Here is a 17,500-nt window from a genome sequence, read left to right on the forward strand (position 1 = left end):
AAGACTCAGCTGGCGATCTTTCAGTGAGGCAACACATGCGTTCAGCGTTTAACAACATCTGTGTTCTGTTTGCAGTGTTGGAGTCAGCGCTTGATAACAGTTTATTTCCGTGTCCATCTTTTGTGTCACTGATGGTCAATGACAGCACTTCTTTTTCCTTCACCGTTCGGAGTTTGCAAATCCTTCGCCCTCTCGTATGTACGAGTCAGGCTTTTTTCGTGTTAATCCGTTTTTACTCTGCCATATAGACGGCCATGATCCGTTTTCAGGGAAGTTTTTGCTTGGTATGTTCTTGTTTCCCTGAACCACCGAACGCAGCCTTCGATTGCTTGATATTTAACGTGCATATTAATATAATTTTTTTTTTTTTTTTTTTTTTTTAATCTCCTGCATCGTGTGCACACGAAGAGGGTTCAGGCACGAATAGGTCTGTACATCTCATGACCAGGGAGGTCGGAAAAATCTTCATCATTAACCCACGAGGCGCCGCGACCGGGATTCGAGCCCAGAACCGTCATCATACTGAACGTCTAACGCTTTTTATCCCCTCGCGTGTTTCCCCCGTTTGTCAAAACACAGGTCTGAGGGAGACTTTACAGATTGTGGATTGTGTGGAGCAGACGCCTCTCTGGTCAGCTGTGACCAAAGACATGGACAGAGACTTACATATCTGCGCTGTGACGTCTGGAGTCTCCATCAGCTGATGTAGACTGTCCAGGAGTGTACCCTTCGCGGTTTGGGTTTCTCTCCCGCAGCGCATTCATCCAAATTTTCAGTCAGCGAAAATCTTACTTGTCTCGGGGTCTGTTTGTTTACCCACACACGACAACGAACAGACAGATATCTTTCTGGTTTGTGTATGTGATGGAGTGTTCTCATATAGAATGTGATGGTATATGTGAGTTCTGTTGGTTGTCTCTACCTGGAGATTGTGGAACCTTCCTTGTGTTGTTATCGTTGTTTAACATGAGCATGGTTCCTGGGAATTTTGCCACCTTACCCGTGTCCCTTCAAGCTTTGTTCTGATGGACTGGGTCTGTTTTACGGTGACGTTATTCAGGTGACGTCAGTCATACTGTGCTCTGTCTCACTGACAATGATGATGAAGATGCTGTTCTGTGAATGATGACATTCACGTCCTTTCCAGCTGTGTTGTCGTGTTGTTTCTGTTTGACTTTACGATATACCGTTGTGAAAAGTTATGGGATGACATCCTCATCATGCTTACATTTAGGGACTATCGTGCTGATGGTGTCATGATAACTTTATTCGTGTGCCATGACCTTTGTCTTGCCGGAAGATGTCTGCAGAGTCAGTGGAAAGCGTTGAGTGCTGAATCAGTCTGAAATGTAATCTGAGTTCTGACTTTCACGGTGCTTTTCAACTGGCCTTTAAGGATACTTCTTCCTCCGTTGCTTTTTTTCAGACGTCCATCCCAGTTCCCCTGATGAAGTCGGCAATCCCTTCCTGACCCCACCTACAGCCCATCCCTCCTCATTTCCTCCATGGTGCCATGCCCTAAAGCTTAGTCCCCAGCAGTGTTGGAGTTGGTCAGTCTTGTCCAGTGCATCAGCATACAGTTGGATAGGTGTAGAGCGTGTGGTTTGCTGTCATTGGTCTTGTATCACAGGGACATTCAGTTGATTTTCAAAGCCAAAGAAGTGCTTGTGATAGAGCAGGTCATTGTGTTCCTATTCTCAGATGGAAGATTTTCAGCAGTTCCACTCATCCCAGAACATGACAGCTATTTTGTGAGTTATGTACACCGCAATTTCGCCCTTGGACTTCCTTGGTCTGCATCAAGGGACAACAGGCTGTCGCTTTGCTCTTTGTATGCTCTTTCCTTGGTTTATGTGTCTGCCATTTCTTTCCCTCTGATGTCGCCATGTGTTAATACCCAGTCTTTCAACACGTTATGTGCGGTGGCAACTGGGGCAACGAGTTTGGTAGGTACGGGATTCCTTGTTATGTGGACTTGTGACGCAGACGGAGCTTTGTGAAGAATCCAAATCATATCGTTTGGTACAAGTTCCGTCATGAAAACTTTGATGATTTTACTGTACTTCTACTTATTCGATGAAACATGCATCATTATGTCAGCTGATCTTGATGTCCGTGAGGTGAGAGGGGCAGAAAGGTTCTCGAATCAGGTCCTCAATGAAGAGTAGTTTTCAGCATTGTGTGGAGAGTCCCCCGAGGGTGAAGCATAGAAGAGCAGTTAGCAAGGTAATTAGATGCAGGTAACTGAACCTCGTTTTGGAAACGACCAAAGAATACATGGAAAGGGCAGTAGAGGAAAATGATACTGTTAATTTGCAATTTTGTTTTATGTGAAATTCAGGGTTAGTGTCTTCTCCATGTTTACAATGTTTCTTTTATGGGGAATTTAAGGGTTAGCGTCTACTCCATGCGTGTAATTTACCACAAGTTTCAATTATAATCTTTTCTTCTTTATTTTATTAAAATAACCCTTTTTTCGATTTTAATGCAGATATCATTCAGCCATTCGATCTACACCCACATTATGCTGTGACTCGGCTCGGGCACAAGTGGAGGGGTGTCTAAATGTATCTGATTTACGGGTCACATGTTCGTTATGTATAGCATAGTTCTTTTTTCACTACTTCAGATATGAAACAGACAGCAGAGTTTACTGGATATTTGTGCACCCAGTCAGCAGTTCAGCTGTCCACAGAAAGACCTAAAATCAAACACTGAGAGCAAAAATCTGGAGGTAGTTTCTCTTTCGCAATTCTTTCGATTACACAAAATTCATCATTTTTTCCCCTTAATCAAACACCACGCCAATTGACATGCATCCCATGACATAAAGTAAATAGTTGAAATTGCCAGTTGATGTGCTTTTTCACGTGGCGGCATCATAATGGCTACATTGACACTGACATTCGATGCTCAAGACTTTTCGTTACTGGACAAAATGATTCCTTTGACATGTTCAATCCCGAAAGAGTGGAGAAACGCGCAGCACGTTGTTTCCCTTTTCTCAGCCACTAGAATCCAGTGTTGAGAGAACGTGTTGCTGTTGGTAAAACAACAGATAAATTGGGTGGTTGCTAACAAAGCATTGCTGTGTCTTCCCTTCCTTCCCCACCTGTCGGATACGAATGGCCAGTGTGGCGTACAACTTCATGGTGGCGGACAACTCCAGCAACCGCCGCTACAGTGACCACAACAGCACCTCCACGGATCCCCGCCGATGCAGCACGGTGGCGCTGGATGTGGGTGACGCGCCTTCTACCTCACTCTCCAAGAGGAGACGATCGCGCAAGAAGTCCACCTGCGCCGGAGCGGTTTGCAAGGACAGGGTGAGTGAGGGAGTGCTGTATCTGTTGTCCTTTGTGGTCTGGCTGGGAAAGTGAGTTTCGGCGTATGGTCTTTGTTGTGGTTCGTTCTGTGTTTTTTTTCTATATTGTGTTGTGGCTTGGGTTGTGGCGTGTGTGTGTGTGTGTGTGTGTGTGTGTGTGTGCGCGCGCGCGCGTGTGTGTGTGTGTCCGTGTGTTGGTCCAGGACTTATTTTGTTTGTGTTTACTTTCGGTTCCTCTCTCTTTCCTCTTTCTCTCCCATACTTCACTCATTACATTCAAAAGTATGAAAATGATCACAAATATACGCTGATACAGTATGTTGGATTCACACACACACACACACACACACACACACACACACACACACACACACACACACACACACACACACACACACGCACACACACACACACACACAATCTCACGTTTGCACGAGCGCTTATTCATTTAGTTAACTGTGGGTGCATGCAATCAAAGACGCACGCTCACACAAACGCACGCACACGGGCACTGTAGTTTTTCGATTTCCCAGTCTCTAAAAGGTGATCAACTATTTGATAGAAGCGGCAGGCCACGTTTTTTCTGGATTTAATTAATCAGTGACTGACAAGTCATCGATTTTTCGTCTGGCTCGTAAACACGGCCGTGTGTGTTGTTCGTATTACTTTGGCTTGTATGGTGACCGAGGTAGAGGGGTGGCAAGCCCGCCCACTGTGTGTGTGTGTGTGTGTGCATATGTGTGTGTGTGTGTGTGTGTGTGTGTGTGTGTGTGTGTTGTTATTGTTGTTGTTTGGTCGACAAAAAATCGATGACCGGTGTGTGTGTGTGTGTGTGTGTGTGTGTGTGTGTGTGTCTGTCTGTCTGTGTCCGTACGTGTGTCTGTGTCCGTGTGTGTGTCTGTTCAAATGCCAAGCCTTAGCGAGCTGATCTTATAAAGAGAATTACAGACTTGGCTGGCAAACTTTGTGCTTGGACGTTTCTTTTCATGTTTTATTGCGTGTTAAAAGCTTTAATATTTTTTGACAATACAATATTATATTATATTCACACACACACACACACACACACACACACACACACACACACACACACAAAGAAAGGGTGATAATCAAAACAATCGCACCAGCTGCCGTGACGAAGTGGTTAGTGTCGCGGACTGACGGCTAGGAGGGCGCGGGTTTGAATCCCAGCGAAGGTGGGTTTTTCGGCCCGCGGCCGGCACCTAACCAGAATTGAGTGTGCTGTGGGCTTAAATAGAAAGACTGGGACCATACAGTAGAGTACCATCCACTTGACGGAGGCATCTTTGGGTGTGTTGCTCTAATGTCCTGACCAACACTGTAAGTTCACGGGCCTTGTCAACACCGAGATATCATTACTGATTGATTGATATGGATACTTATATAGCGTCTATCCTCCGTCGGAGACCACGCTCTAAGCGCTTTACAAACACGGGGTCATTTACACAACAGACTGCCTGCCTGGATAGAGCCGCATTTACACAACAGACTGCCTGCCTGGATAGAGCCGACTGACGGCTGCCATTGGGCGCTCATCATTCGTTTCTTGTGTCATTCAATCAGATGAATTATGACAGGAAACGTAGAGCACAGCCTTGTCACCTTGTCCCAAACCTAACAGATCTCCATATCGGCATCATCATTATCATCATCGTCATCCTCCTCCATCATCATTTTTTTTTTTTTAATCCCAAAAAGCATGGCCTTTCACGTCCTGCTCTCATGGTGACCCCAGTTTCGACACCACTCCATCTCTGTGCTTGGGGCGAGTCCTGTCAAGGTCTTCAGTTTCGGCAGATTCATGGCGGCTGTCGTTTGAGGGACGTGGTGGCAGTCTCCACTCGGAGGGGCAGGTGGGGGTGGGGTGGGGGTGGGCGGGAACGCTCACTCAGTCTGGCTCCGCGTCTAAGCCATTATTTTCGTAAGTAGGGCGCTTAGTAGGTGTTGTCCTAAGTACTTTAAATCAGAACATGCACTACTGAACACAACCGAAGTGACTCAGCTGCAGTGCAGGGTCTCCTCTGGTGTGTGACCTCCTGGCGACCTGACATCGATAGTTCCCTGCGGACTGCAGACGCTGAGGCTGTGACAGACGAACCCGGGTGTGGATGTGTATGGGGGACTCGGAATGAGGGGCATGGGAATAATACCACTGAAACGGTGCAGATAATGGGGCAGTTAAAAGGGGAGGAAAGTTAATTAGTTGGTTAGTGTGTTTGTTTGTTAATCATTTAGTTGGTTTGTTAGTTAATTAATCAGTTAATTATTTAGTTGCTTAATTGTTTAGTTAGTTACTTACTTACGTAGTTAATTATAAAATATTTGCTGTTTTTATTTAGCCTTCGTAGTTCATAAAGGGAAGAGAGAGAGAGAGAGAGAGAGAGAGAGAGAGAGAGAGAGAGAGAGAGAGAGAGAGAATTCAAATACGAATGGTTTATTCAGCTTATGCCTTTGCCCCAATGTGAAGGGGTGTGTACAGACAAATGAAATCGAGTCATTTTATAAGCAAGTTTGATATCAGAGCAATTTCCCTGTTTTTGTTAACGCTTTATACAGATACAAACACAAGTTTCGAACAGTATGAGCATTTTTACAAGACATCAATGAATACAAATAAATCTAAAGACATTTTGGCTTTTAGTAAACTTAGGGGCGATGTATTTGTTTCTAACAAATTCTAGAAATGGACAACAGAGAAGAAAATGCATTTCATCATCTTTAGTTTCTTGTCATGATGGACTCATTAAATCTTAATATGTGTAATGTTTGTATCGATAAGCATCAAAACGAAATCTGGTCATTACGGACTGTAAATGTCTGTCTATATTTATCAATAGATAAAACATCATAGAATACAAAGGGTTACTAAAAGTACGATACACATCAAACCTCTCCACAGTTTGCACATGTTCATTCCAGTTGTGCCATTTACAATCAATCAGTCGTGGTTTTTTATGTTGTTTAACTCTCTCAAGGAATGAGTGACTGTCTCAGCACCTTGAACTGTCAAAAAAAAAAAAAAAAAATCCAAACAGAAAAAGACATGTCCTTACATCCGTCACCCAAGTCGATTTTCCTTGAACAGCTAACTCGCAAAGCATAACATAAGCTTTCCTTGGCAGTTTGTCTGCTTCCGTTTGTTTAACTTTTACTAGTAACGATTATAATTAACGGTATAATTTATTATAATAGGATGTCTGTTCATTTCTCCGTAGACAAAGTCATAAGGCGTACGCCTGTATACGCCAACGAACTTTTCGGCAAACAAATGAACGTTTTCTCAGTGTTCAGCTGCACTGTGAAATCCCCAAACTTCATAGCCATATTGCATCAGAGGCTGTACCTGAACTCAGCTTAAGAAAGAGCTTGGGAGTGGAGGACAGAGACAGAGAAAGAAAGAGAAAAGGAGAGGGAGGGAGGGAAAAAGAAGAAAGAGACAGACAAATGGACAAAGATCCGGTAGGCATAATGGCTTGTGTGAGAAAGAAAAATGTTTTATCCGAGACAAAATGCCAAATCTTGTCCCTAGTCCAGAAATCAACGCAAAGATGATTCATTCATGGAAATTTTATGAAATGAACTATTAACAGAGACTACTTCTTCAATCAACCATGGACAAGGCATTGGAGGAAAAAGTCATCTCAAAGGATTAATGGACATTAGTGTGGAAATGACACAAAAGGAACAGTCAGCAAAGAGTGTGACCCCCGTGAGTCTCTCTAACAACCCTGCAAAGCCCCCTCATGCTGCAAATATGAGGTTTTTTTGTCTGATGCTGAGGAATCCTGTCCGACTCCATCTGGAGAGTGACCCCAGGCTCATGTAAGAAGGTACGTGGCTGGTTATCACACGCTTGCACGGCTTTCCCAGTGATATCCCAAACATGTTCAATGGGATTCAGGTCCAGAGAACGTGGTTGACACTCCATTCGTTCGAGTCCATCGTACTTCCTTCGATCTGGGTCCTTAAGGAATCCATGAATTGATAACGCGATTCAGGGGTTGCTTTTTTCTGTGCATCCAGGAACAGCACATTTTTTTTCAGAATTTTGTGACGAGTTGTAAAACAGACAATATTGCCAGCCAAGTGTCGTTTCGATAGCACTGTCTGCCTGTGGTGTCACAGTGCTGACATCGTGGCGAACCGTTCGACTGAGATTTCACTGCAGCAGACGAACTTTACTGAATCGGTACGACCAACAGCCTCCCGTATCCACACTCCAATACCCGCGATTTTTTTCTTTCTTTTCTTAAGCGGATGTGGTGTAGTGTGCACGGATCAATCCGCACGATTTGACGCCTTCTGGAAATGGAAACTCAGGAAACAGTGTTGGCCTACTTGCACGTTATGCTCCACTAAAATGTGTCAGTACTTTTAAATCTTTTTTTTCTTGCATTCTTCGTACAAGGTCGACGGAGCAGGATCGCATGCCAGTCGTGTTTTTTTCCCCCGACAAGTCCCAGCCTTCTTCACTGATGTTCGGAATGGTGTATTATGACGCAACTTATGACGTAGAGGCTGTGCATCCTTTCGTTCGGGGAAGGGGACGTGCAGCCCAAAATATCCTCGGGGAGTGCGTGTGTTCGGGTACTGATGAATTGTGGAGGCCAATTGGAGAGGGGCAGAAAACTGAGCGCAGAGACTTTGCACCGTTGTTGTGTCTAACAGGCGTTTTACACAGTAGCGCTGGGGCCACTGGTAGAGTCTGCCTATCAAAACTCTCTCTCTCTCTCTCTAACACACACACACACACACACACACACACACACACACACACACACACACGTACACACACATTTACCTATCATTTCCGATGCAGTTTTTGTTTTGCAGACCTGTTGTGTAAGAGTGCGTTCAAAACAACAACAACAACAAACCGTGTGACGGGTGTTCATAATAAGGGGGTCAACTCCGTTCCCCAAAATTTTCTTTCAGCTAGGTCTAAGTTCCCCCCGGTCTGTGTTCCCCCAGGTCAATATTCTCCCAAGTCTAGAACCACTGCTGACCACTATTGACAGAAACGTTGTCGTTCGGGCGTGATCTAACCTTCTGTTTTTATCACTGACAGACATCTATGCGTTCATACTGACACGTTATTTTGCGTGCGTGCGGATCAAGGGACTGTACTCTTCACAAAATTTCATTTCTTTCCAAACTCAAGATCTGCAGCACACAGCTCCAGCAAATGATTGTACATGCCAGGTGTCATTCTCAGATACTCCTCAAATTTCTCTTTCAGTAGTTTAGGCATTAAATGATGATACTCTCCATACTCCGTTTGCGGTTTGTTTATTGGGTGCGAATTTTGTGACACTGAAGAAAACAATAGAATTTGAATGTTTCCATTTCAGAAAAAAAACTAGTGAAGCAATAAAATTTGAATGTTTCCATTTCAGAAAAAAACTAGTTAAGCAATAAAATTTGAATGTTTCCATTTCAGAGAAGCTAGTTCTTTCGTTTATTAATCTCTGTCTGTCTGTCTGTCTGTCTCTCTCACACAGACACACACAGACACACACACACACACACACACACACACACACACACACACATTTACGATTGTATCCGACAACAAATTCTTTTGTTATTAAAAACAAAAACAAAAAAAACACACATACACACTTGTGTATTGATTGACTCGTCACAGATGTATAAAGTGTCAAAGCCTGAATGTAGCAGTGGAATTTTTAGCCCGGGGTAACTCTGACCTGATAAGATTTTCTGTCTTCACAGTTTGCGTATCACACCACGTACCTGATGATCTCTCTGCCCACACAAGGGGAGGCTATCCAGCATATTGGTCTGAAAGCTTGCAAGGGGGCCGGCTGTCATTCTGTCCATTTTGCCTTCGGAATTGCATCATGCATTTCCTATCAAATTAACGTTTCCGTTGTTATTTTTCCAGAGTTCTGTTTTTCATGTGATACAAAATCGAACATCGCTTCCAAAACTTATAAAGGGCAAAGAATGGTGCCCAAAGACATACAAAGGGAAGTATTGTATGTAATCAGTTACAACTGTTGTCAGATTTTGTAAACGTTCTGATGTCATTGCCCTTTAGCTTCTTGAAACAGTTGGCGTTTGACATCACGGAAGGATTGCTCTGTGTGTGTGTGTAGGTGTGTGTGTGTGTCTGTGTGTGTGTGTGTGTATTTCTCTTATAAAACCCGAAGAACAGAATACTGGTACTCATCTGCACTCTCAGTCAAGAAATCAAACTCTGAAAATGAAACACAGACCCCAAAAATAATTTCTGTCCTATCCGTCGAACTAAATCATAAAACTTCGTTTCAGTTTTGTTTGGCAAGAATCATAATTCTGGGACTTGTCGCAAAATTTAAAGGGTTTTTTTTTCGAGGGGGAGGAGGCGGGGTGTGTGTGTGGAGGGGTGGGGGTGGGGGGGGGTATGTGGCCTGTTGTTTTTGTTTTCAGAAATCTTCGTGGACCGTGGACCAAGTCTCAATTATCCGGTAAATGTTGCAGTTGTTAAAATTTGCTTTGCAGCTGTTAGTGTTGCTGCCGCTGCTGCTGCTGTTGCTGTTTTCCTGGTCGTGTGACAGCCGAAGCCGTGTGGTGACTCCATGAATGACGAAGTGGAAGCAGTAACCGCAAACCATTCAGCTCCAGATGGTTCTGCTCATTTTGTGTACACATAACTTTTAACAATTATCATCGTTGCAGTATTCGTCGCTATTCATCGCTATTCTTAATGATGACGTGGAGGAGGAGGATGGTGGTGGTGCTAATGGTGATGGTGGTGAAGATGGTGATGATAATGATGTGCTGGTGGTGGTGATGATGTTAGTGATGATGTTCATGATGATACTGATGATAATGGTAGTGATCATTATCATCAACAACATTGTCGCTGTTTTGTCGAAGCGTTGTTGTTTTGTTGTGTGTGTTTTTTTTTGGTGTGTGTATGTTCTTTTTATATAGTTTTATAGCTGCTGTTAATATATAGATGACCAACATGGCTGCTATAGTGACTACATCAAAAATGCATTTGGTGGAGAGCCTAGACACCATTGTGAATGTGTAAGTGATTGTCGTATCAACAGGGAGCCAGTGGAGGGGCTGGGGCAAAAGATGCATATGCTTGTTTGGAAAAGGAAACAAGGTGCAATATTTTGCAGGTCAGGAGATTATTCTCTCTCTCTCTCTCTCTCTCTCTCTCTCTCTCTCTCTCTCTCTCTGTCTCTCATTTCATGGTCTTGTTTCCACTGTTTGATTCATCAGCAGATCTGTTCAAATGCCCCTTCTTGAGGGGCTATGACCTATATATGAATAAACCATTCTGTGTGTGTGTGTGTGTTTCTGTGTTTCTGTGTGTGTGTGTGTTTCTACCTCTCTCTCTCTCCCTTTCTCTCTGTGTCTCTCTCAATCCCCCTTCCCGCCCTCTCTCTCTTTCTCTTTCTCTGTGTCTCGGTCTGTCTGTCTGTCTATCTGTCTGTCTATAGTTGTCTATCAGTCTCTCTCTCTCTCCCCTCTCTCTCTCCTCCCCCCACCTCTCTCTCTCTCTCTCTCCCCTCTCTCTCTCCTCCCCCCACCTCTCTCTCTCTCTCTCTCTCTCCTCTCTCTCTCCTCCCCCCCCTCTCTCTCTCCCCTCTCTCTCTCCTCCCCCCACCTCTCTCTCTCTCTCTCTCCCCTCTCTCTCTCCTCCCCCCACCTCTCTCTCTCTCTCCTCTCTCTCTCCTCCCCCCACCTCTCTCTCTCTCTCTCTCTCTCCTCTCTCTCTCCTCCCCCCACCTCTCTCTCTCTCTCTCTCCCCTCTCTCTCTCCTCCCCCCACCTCTCTCTCTCTCTCTCCCCTCTCTCTCTCCTCCCCACCCCCTCTCTCTCTCGCTACCAAGCCCCTCCCTATCTCCCTCCTCTGCTTTCTCTTCTCTCCTCAAATGCAGTTGCAGACACATCTGTGTAACGTGTACGATGTTATTTAATGAATATGTTGTGGGATCTTTAAGTTAACGATACTGATACTGATACTCAGCAAATTATGTTATATTGTCTTTTGTTGCTGTTCAGATACCCCTTCTCGAGGGGCTATGACCTATATATGAATAAACCATTCTCTCTCTCTCTCTCTCTCTCTCTCTCGCTCACACACACACACACACACACACACACACACACACACACACACACACACACACAGTGTGTGTGTGTGTGTGACTGTGTGTGTGTGTGTGTTTCTACCTCTCTCTCTCTCTCTCTCCCTTTCTCTCTGTGTCACTCTCAATCCCCCTTCCCGCCCTCTCTCTCTTTCTCTTTCTCTGTGTCTCGGTCAGTCTGTCTGTGTCTCTCTGTCTATCTATATTTGTCTATCAGTCTCTCTCTCTCTCTCTCCCTCCCTCCCTCCCTCCCTCCCCCTCTCTCTCTCCTTCCCCTCCCCCCACCTCTCTCTCTCTCTCTCTCGTTATCACCCTTCCTCCCTATCTCCCTCCTCTGCTTTCTCTTCTCTCCTCAGATGCATTTGCAGACACATCTGTGTAACGTGTACGATGTTATTTAATGAATATGTTGTGGGATCTTTAAGTTAAGGAAATCTTTCCCGATCCTGTTATCAATGACACCCCTCACCCCTTTGAATTGTTTCCCAATAGTGATGTGCAATAAAACGTCTGAGCTTTTGCCAGCTTTTTCATCGTCTTCTGGAAGGAATCTAATTGTTAATTTAGTTGGACGTAAATTACAAACGCACCCCCACTCCCCCATCCCCCACACACGCACGCAGGCACACTTACAATTTGCCTTCGACTCCTCCCCTTTCCGCTCTTCTCACCCTCCTCCTTCTCCTTCTCCTCCTCCATCTTTTCTTCCTCCTTTTCGTTCTCCCCCTCCTCATCTTCTTTCTTCTTCTTCCTTATCTTCTTCACGCCACCACATCACCCTTCTTCCCGTTCTCCTCGGATCTACTGTCCCTTTCTCCTTCTCCTCCCCCTTCTTTACCTTCCATTGCGGTCGAGTCCAGAAGAAAATGAAATTAAAGCTGAATTCAGTCAAGTCCCCTCGCCTTATCGATTTTATCCAACTTATCGATTTTATCCAAGGTGTTGCCAAAAGCGGGGGTTGAGGAAAAGGAAAATCAATAATGAAAGCATGGATAAATCCTACCGAAGGTCGTAAGTTTGAAAGAGCCATGAAGGACATTTTCGATGGAATTTCTGTCTCCCGCGCTTGTGTGTGTGTATGTGTTGGGAGGTGGTGGTGTTAGAGTGTTGTGGGTTTGGGTGTGTGTGCGTGCGTGTTGTGTGTATGTGGCTTTGTGTGTGTGTGTGTGTGTGTGTGTGTGTGTGTGTAAGCAACTCTTGTTTTCTTTGATTTTTTGCGTATACCTTCACATTCCCAGCCACTTCCCCACCCTCCTCTACCCATCCGCTCCCCCCCCCCCCGCCCCCCCACACACACATGCGCGAGCGCGCGCGCGCGCACGCATGCACACATACACACACACTCGTGAACACGGAAAGAGAGGAGAGAGAGAACCAGGCCTCCTGAAGTAATTGAAATGCAAGTAAACATACCCGGCAGAGCGAAGAGACTGCCTCAACGGATGTCTACAAAGAGTGGATAAAAGCAGCGCCCTTGAGGAGCTGATGGCACGGCTGTTTGAAAGGGGGTGAAAGATGGATCCAATTTGTGTTGGCTGTGTTGCAAAATTCCACACTATTCCTGCCTATATGTCATTTGTGTGTGTGCATGTGAGTGTGTCTGTGTGTGTCTATGTGTGCGCGCTTTCTTTTCCTGGCTACGAGCCTATCTTTTGTCTGAGTGTATATGCTTGCGCACGAACGAGAATACATGTATATGCGTGACAGCACACGCACACGTATGCACGTGCGCTTGTGCATATTTGTGCTTATGCAGCCACACGCACAATCATTATGCCTGCACCATGGAACATTGCAGAATGTGACAATGTGTAAGCAATACGTAAGACATGAAACAAAAACTGATAGTTGAAGAAAATTAGTTGGGCCTGTTAACTTTGGATCACAGATCGGATCGGGATCAAGGGCCCCAAATATGGCGACAATTGGTCATAGAGCAAAACGGCTCACTGTGACCCAATCTCCATTATAATTCAGCTTCCTGTAATCCGCACCTTAAATTCTTTCAGTTTGGCTTTGGAGTAAACAGAGTTTGATCAATTTGGGGTCATATACAGTTATCAATTTCGGGTTACAGTCATTAAGGATATGCGGAAATCCCCAGTGTGACTCAGTTTGGATATTATTATGATGGTTATTCAGCAAAGTTTTGCTTATGACGAAAGTTGGAATATAAAGGTTTAAAATTCTTTTCAGAAGTTTTATTTTCTTGTCGTCAGACGTGTGAAAATATTGACTTTCTCTGACCCTGAGGAGAACACGAGGAGGGGTCATGGGGGTGGCCACATGACGAACGTGGACTTACGTCACCATATACACGCGACCTTGGATGATAGAGAGAAGAGGGGGACGGGGGTGGGGGTTGGGAACGCAAGGTGAGAAGGGAGTAGGGAAATTACGAAGGGGGGATGGGGTGGGGGGGGATTGCTGCAAAGAAGGCGCCTGTTCGCTGTCAATGTATTGAGAACGGAAACGGCGAATGCCCGGAATTCCGGCATCCCTGGGCTTGCGGTGAGAAGGGGATAATTAATTGCACGTGCAACACCATTTAGACAGTGTGTGTGTGTGTGTTTGGCTCTATATTCACATGTTTATGTGCTTTCGCGAAAGCGTTCTCTCTCTCTCTCATTTCAATCAGACTTATTATTATTCACCCTGTAAGGAGTCATTGGGACGCCGCGTTGATGAACCGTTCACCATATTCCTTCAGGTCTGACGGTGGTGTGCCGCAGCCTATGTTTGCAAAAGGTTTTCTTGTGCAATCAAAATGGGGACAAACAAATAAAAACAAGAGAGACAAAGCCTTCAAGACTCACTTGTGATACACTTTTTAAAAAAATCCAAGCTTTTTATGTATTGAGTATAATGCATTTACTGTTATATTTATATTTTTTATATTCTCTAAACTTGGCACTTTGATCTGATATTCGACCCAACAAAAGATCTGTCATTACTTTCATTTTTTGTTCAACCAGGAACTTCTTTTGCAAAGCATGGAAGTTTTGTTTATTGCAAACGTTTTGGTGCAGACAGTAAAACAAGGGAAATTACTCTGCTGGGGGACTTAGTTTGCTTTAAACTGATCTTTCTCATCTTAAACATTACATTTTGAAATTATACTCAATACATAAAAAGCTTGGATGTTTTTAAAACGTGCATCATAAGTGAGTCTTGAAGACCTTGCCTCTCTTGTTTCAAAATGTAATGTTTAAGATGAGAAAGATCAGTTTAAAGCAAATTAGCTCCCCCCTAGCATTACAGAGTAATTTCCCTTTTTTACTATCTGCACCAAAACGTTTGCAAAATAAATAAAACTTCCATGCTTAGCAAAAGAAGTTCCTGTTTGAACAAAAAATGATAATAATGACTGCTCTAGCTGTTGGGTCAGAATATCAGATCAAAGTGCCAAGTTTAGAGAATACAAAAAATATAAATATAACAGTAAATCCAGTTTGCATACAATTAGGCTTCATTCTTGATTTTTTTTGTGCCCCTCCCAGAGGCACAATATTGTTTTAAACAAGATGACTGGAAAGAACTGAATTTTTCCTATTTTTATGCCAAATTTGGTGTCAACTGACAAAGAAAATGTCAATGTTAAAGTTTACCACGGACACACAGACACACACACACACACACACACACACACACACACAACCGAACACCGGGTTAAAACATAGACTCACTTTGTTTACACAAGTGAGTCAAAAAAGGAATAAGTCTTTTGTAACTGTTTTTTTTATATAACAGAACTGGACATCAGGAGCTCAAGTAGGCAGACTTCCACAGACACGGTTTGTAAAACAATCCGAAATGACTGTTTCCAAAGCTGCTAAAACCAGGTTCCCCGTTCGAATGTGTGTCAGCTGGGTGAAGAGACATGACAGAGATCAGATATGGGTGAGAAAGATACAGAAAAGGAAAAGCAGGCTTCGCAGAAGCTGGGACTAAATATTGTAAATGATGAATTGCACTCAGACTACTTCTGTTTTAACTGCCTTTTTTGAAACTTCTGAACCATTTTGATAAATGTTCGTTCAGTTCTTTATGATGTGGTGCACCACTTACTGCTGTTGTACAAAAATGTACAAAAAGACAAAAGCATTTTGCTCAACTTTTGCTAACCTGAAGTAATAAACGGGGGTGCCGTGACAATAATCGGTAAGGTGTTGGATTTCTTATCCTGTGTTCACCAGTGATCCAGAGTTCGAGGCCACGTTTCGGGATGGCGCTGTGTCCTTGAGGAATGCACTTTACTCCGATTTTCTTTAGTGCAGTCAGGCATGAATGGATACCTGACTGCGATTAGGGAAGGTTAAAGTGGCGCAAGGAGAGGATTAGGCCCCGCCTTCCTTTGCCGAGCCCTGCACACAGTGCTACGGGACAATTAACCTTTAAACTAAGAAGTAGATATTTGCGTGCAGTGATGCTTCTACCACCAGTGTGTCTGTTGATTTTGTATGTCAGAGATCGGAAAAAGATTCTTTGTAATAACGGGGAAAGCTGAACAGAAAATGACTATCTGAGCAAATATATGTTTTGAATAATACAGTAAAGCACAAATGTGTCTGTGTCTGTGTCTATGTGGACGCGCGGATGTCATTAGCGTTAACCATTGACTTCCGGAAGTATCTGTGATTTCTGCAAAATAATCACGAACCTCTGAAAAAAAAAAAAAAAAAATTGAAATAATGCTCAAAGTATGTGAAAGTATGTTTCTTTGAACGAAATTGAATGGGGAATATAATCATCAGGATGGGGTGACTCCCAATCAGGGGAAGGATAACTCAGATTTTTTGGAAAAAATACACAAACTATTTTGAAAAAAAATGGAAGAAAATTCAAGTCTGTTTATTTTATGGGTGAAATGGTGCTAAAATATTAGCAAATGTATTAGACACAGCAACCAAATGCAAGTATGGTCTTTTCCTCCATTATCATGTTGTTTTAAATATAAACACGATACATAAACACTTACATACACCCCCACCACCACCACCTCCCCTCCCCCCGCAACCCCACCACCAGCCCCCCGCCCACACACACACACACACACACACACACTCCCACCCAAACACCCACAAACACGATCACACAATATTACAACACAAAAGCTGATTGCAAACAATATATCGGCTTGAAGCTTTCATTTGGAGGGTTCATGATAAATAAAAAAACCAAAAAAACAGATGAAGGTTTTAAGCTGATATATTGGTTTTGTTCTATACCCATTTCTAACACGACCGCGCACCCTTCCTGTTGACGTACCTTGCAGCATGTAATCATCATCAGGATAACCAGAATCACTTCAGTTGATCAACAACAACATTACTTTTCGTTTCCCATCACGTTTTAGTATTTGCTATTGTCGACGTTGTGCGGAAAATAAAACAAAATTCTAGCCACCTCATCTGTATCGTACGTCATGGCAACCATGTTGGCACGCCCAACAACTATTCGCATTACAAAACCAAAAACTGCATCAAAATTCAAGCCAGAACTTGCTGAGATATTGCTTCGAACAGGCATCAAGGCAGTCGCCATCTGCAAGGAAGAAGGCGTATTCAAACGACTGGCTTGACTGCTGATAATGCAGTTACCCCTAAACCGCTGATACATCCGCGGTCAGAAATGAAAGGCTTTTAAATTTGTGCTAGAAAAATGCATTTGTTGTACTGACGTGTTTTACGTTAATATGCACACTCTTTACGGTTATAAATAACAATGTTCAGTCTACATCTTAAAAAAGATTATGTATGTGGACAACAAGAAAAGGATTGTCCGATCAAATAACATTTCCCCCAACGTTCATCATCAGCTTGATGTATGTCTTGCGTGTTCCTGGCTGCGTTTGTTAGTTAATCACCAGGTCACACTTGGAAACACGTGCATCATCAGCATCAAGGCTGTAGGATGAACAAGGCATACTGAAGTAAACACCTGCAGCAGTAATGTTACTCACATATTTTGCAGATGGCGACACCTAGAATAACCTTCCCAAACAAAAGTATCCAGATGAAATTCGTTTTATCCTTGATTTTTAT

General features: G+C 43.7%; 1 protein-coding gene across 5 annotated transcripts in view; it reads left to right on the forward strand.

The window, feature by feature from the left end:
- The window catches only part of LOC143282248 (cys-loop ligand-gated ion channel-like), a 250,067-nt gene that overhangs the window by 50,129 nt on the left and 182,438 nt on the right, over nt 1–17,500 (forward strand). For 4 of the 5 annotated variants that reach the window (XR_013055232.1, XM_076587847.1, XM_076587857.1 and 1 more), the window contains one exon: nt 3,134–3,326. Coding sequence is in view for 4 of the 5 variants with exons in the window: in XM_076587847.1 (XP_076443962.1) it covers nt 3,134–3,326 (193 nt within the window). In the remaining variant the exon portion in view is untranslated. Of the gene's footprint in view, nt 1–3,125; nt 3,327–17,500 lie in introns of those variants that run through there. The other variant, XM_076587863.1, reaches the window with a different exon arrangement.

This window comes from Babylonia areolata, chromosome 1 (genome assembly GCF_041734735.1).
Source record: "Babylonia areolata isolate BAREFJ2019XMU chromosome 1, ASM4173473v1, whole genome shotgun sequence".
Taxonomy (NCBI): domain Eukaryota; kingdom Metazoa; phylum Mollusca; class Gastropoda; order Neogastropoda; family Buccinidae; genus Babylonia; species Babylonia areolata.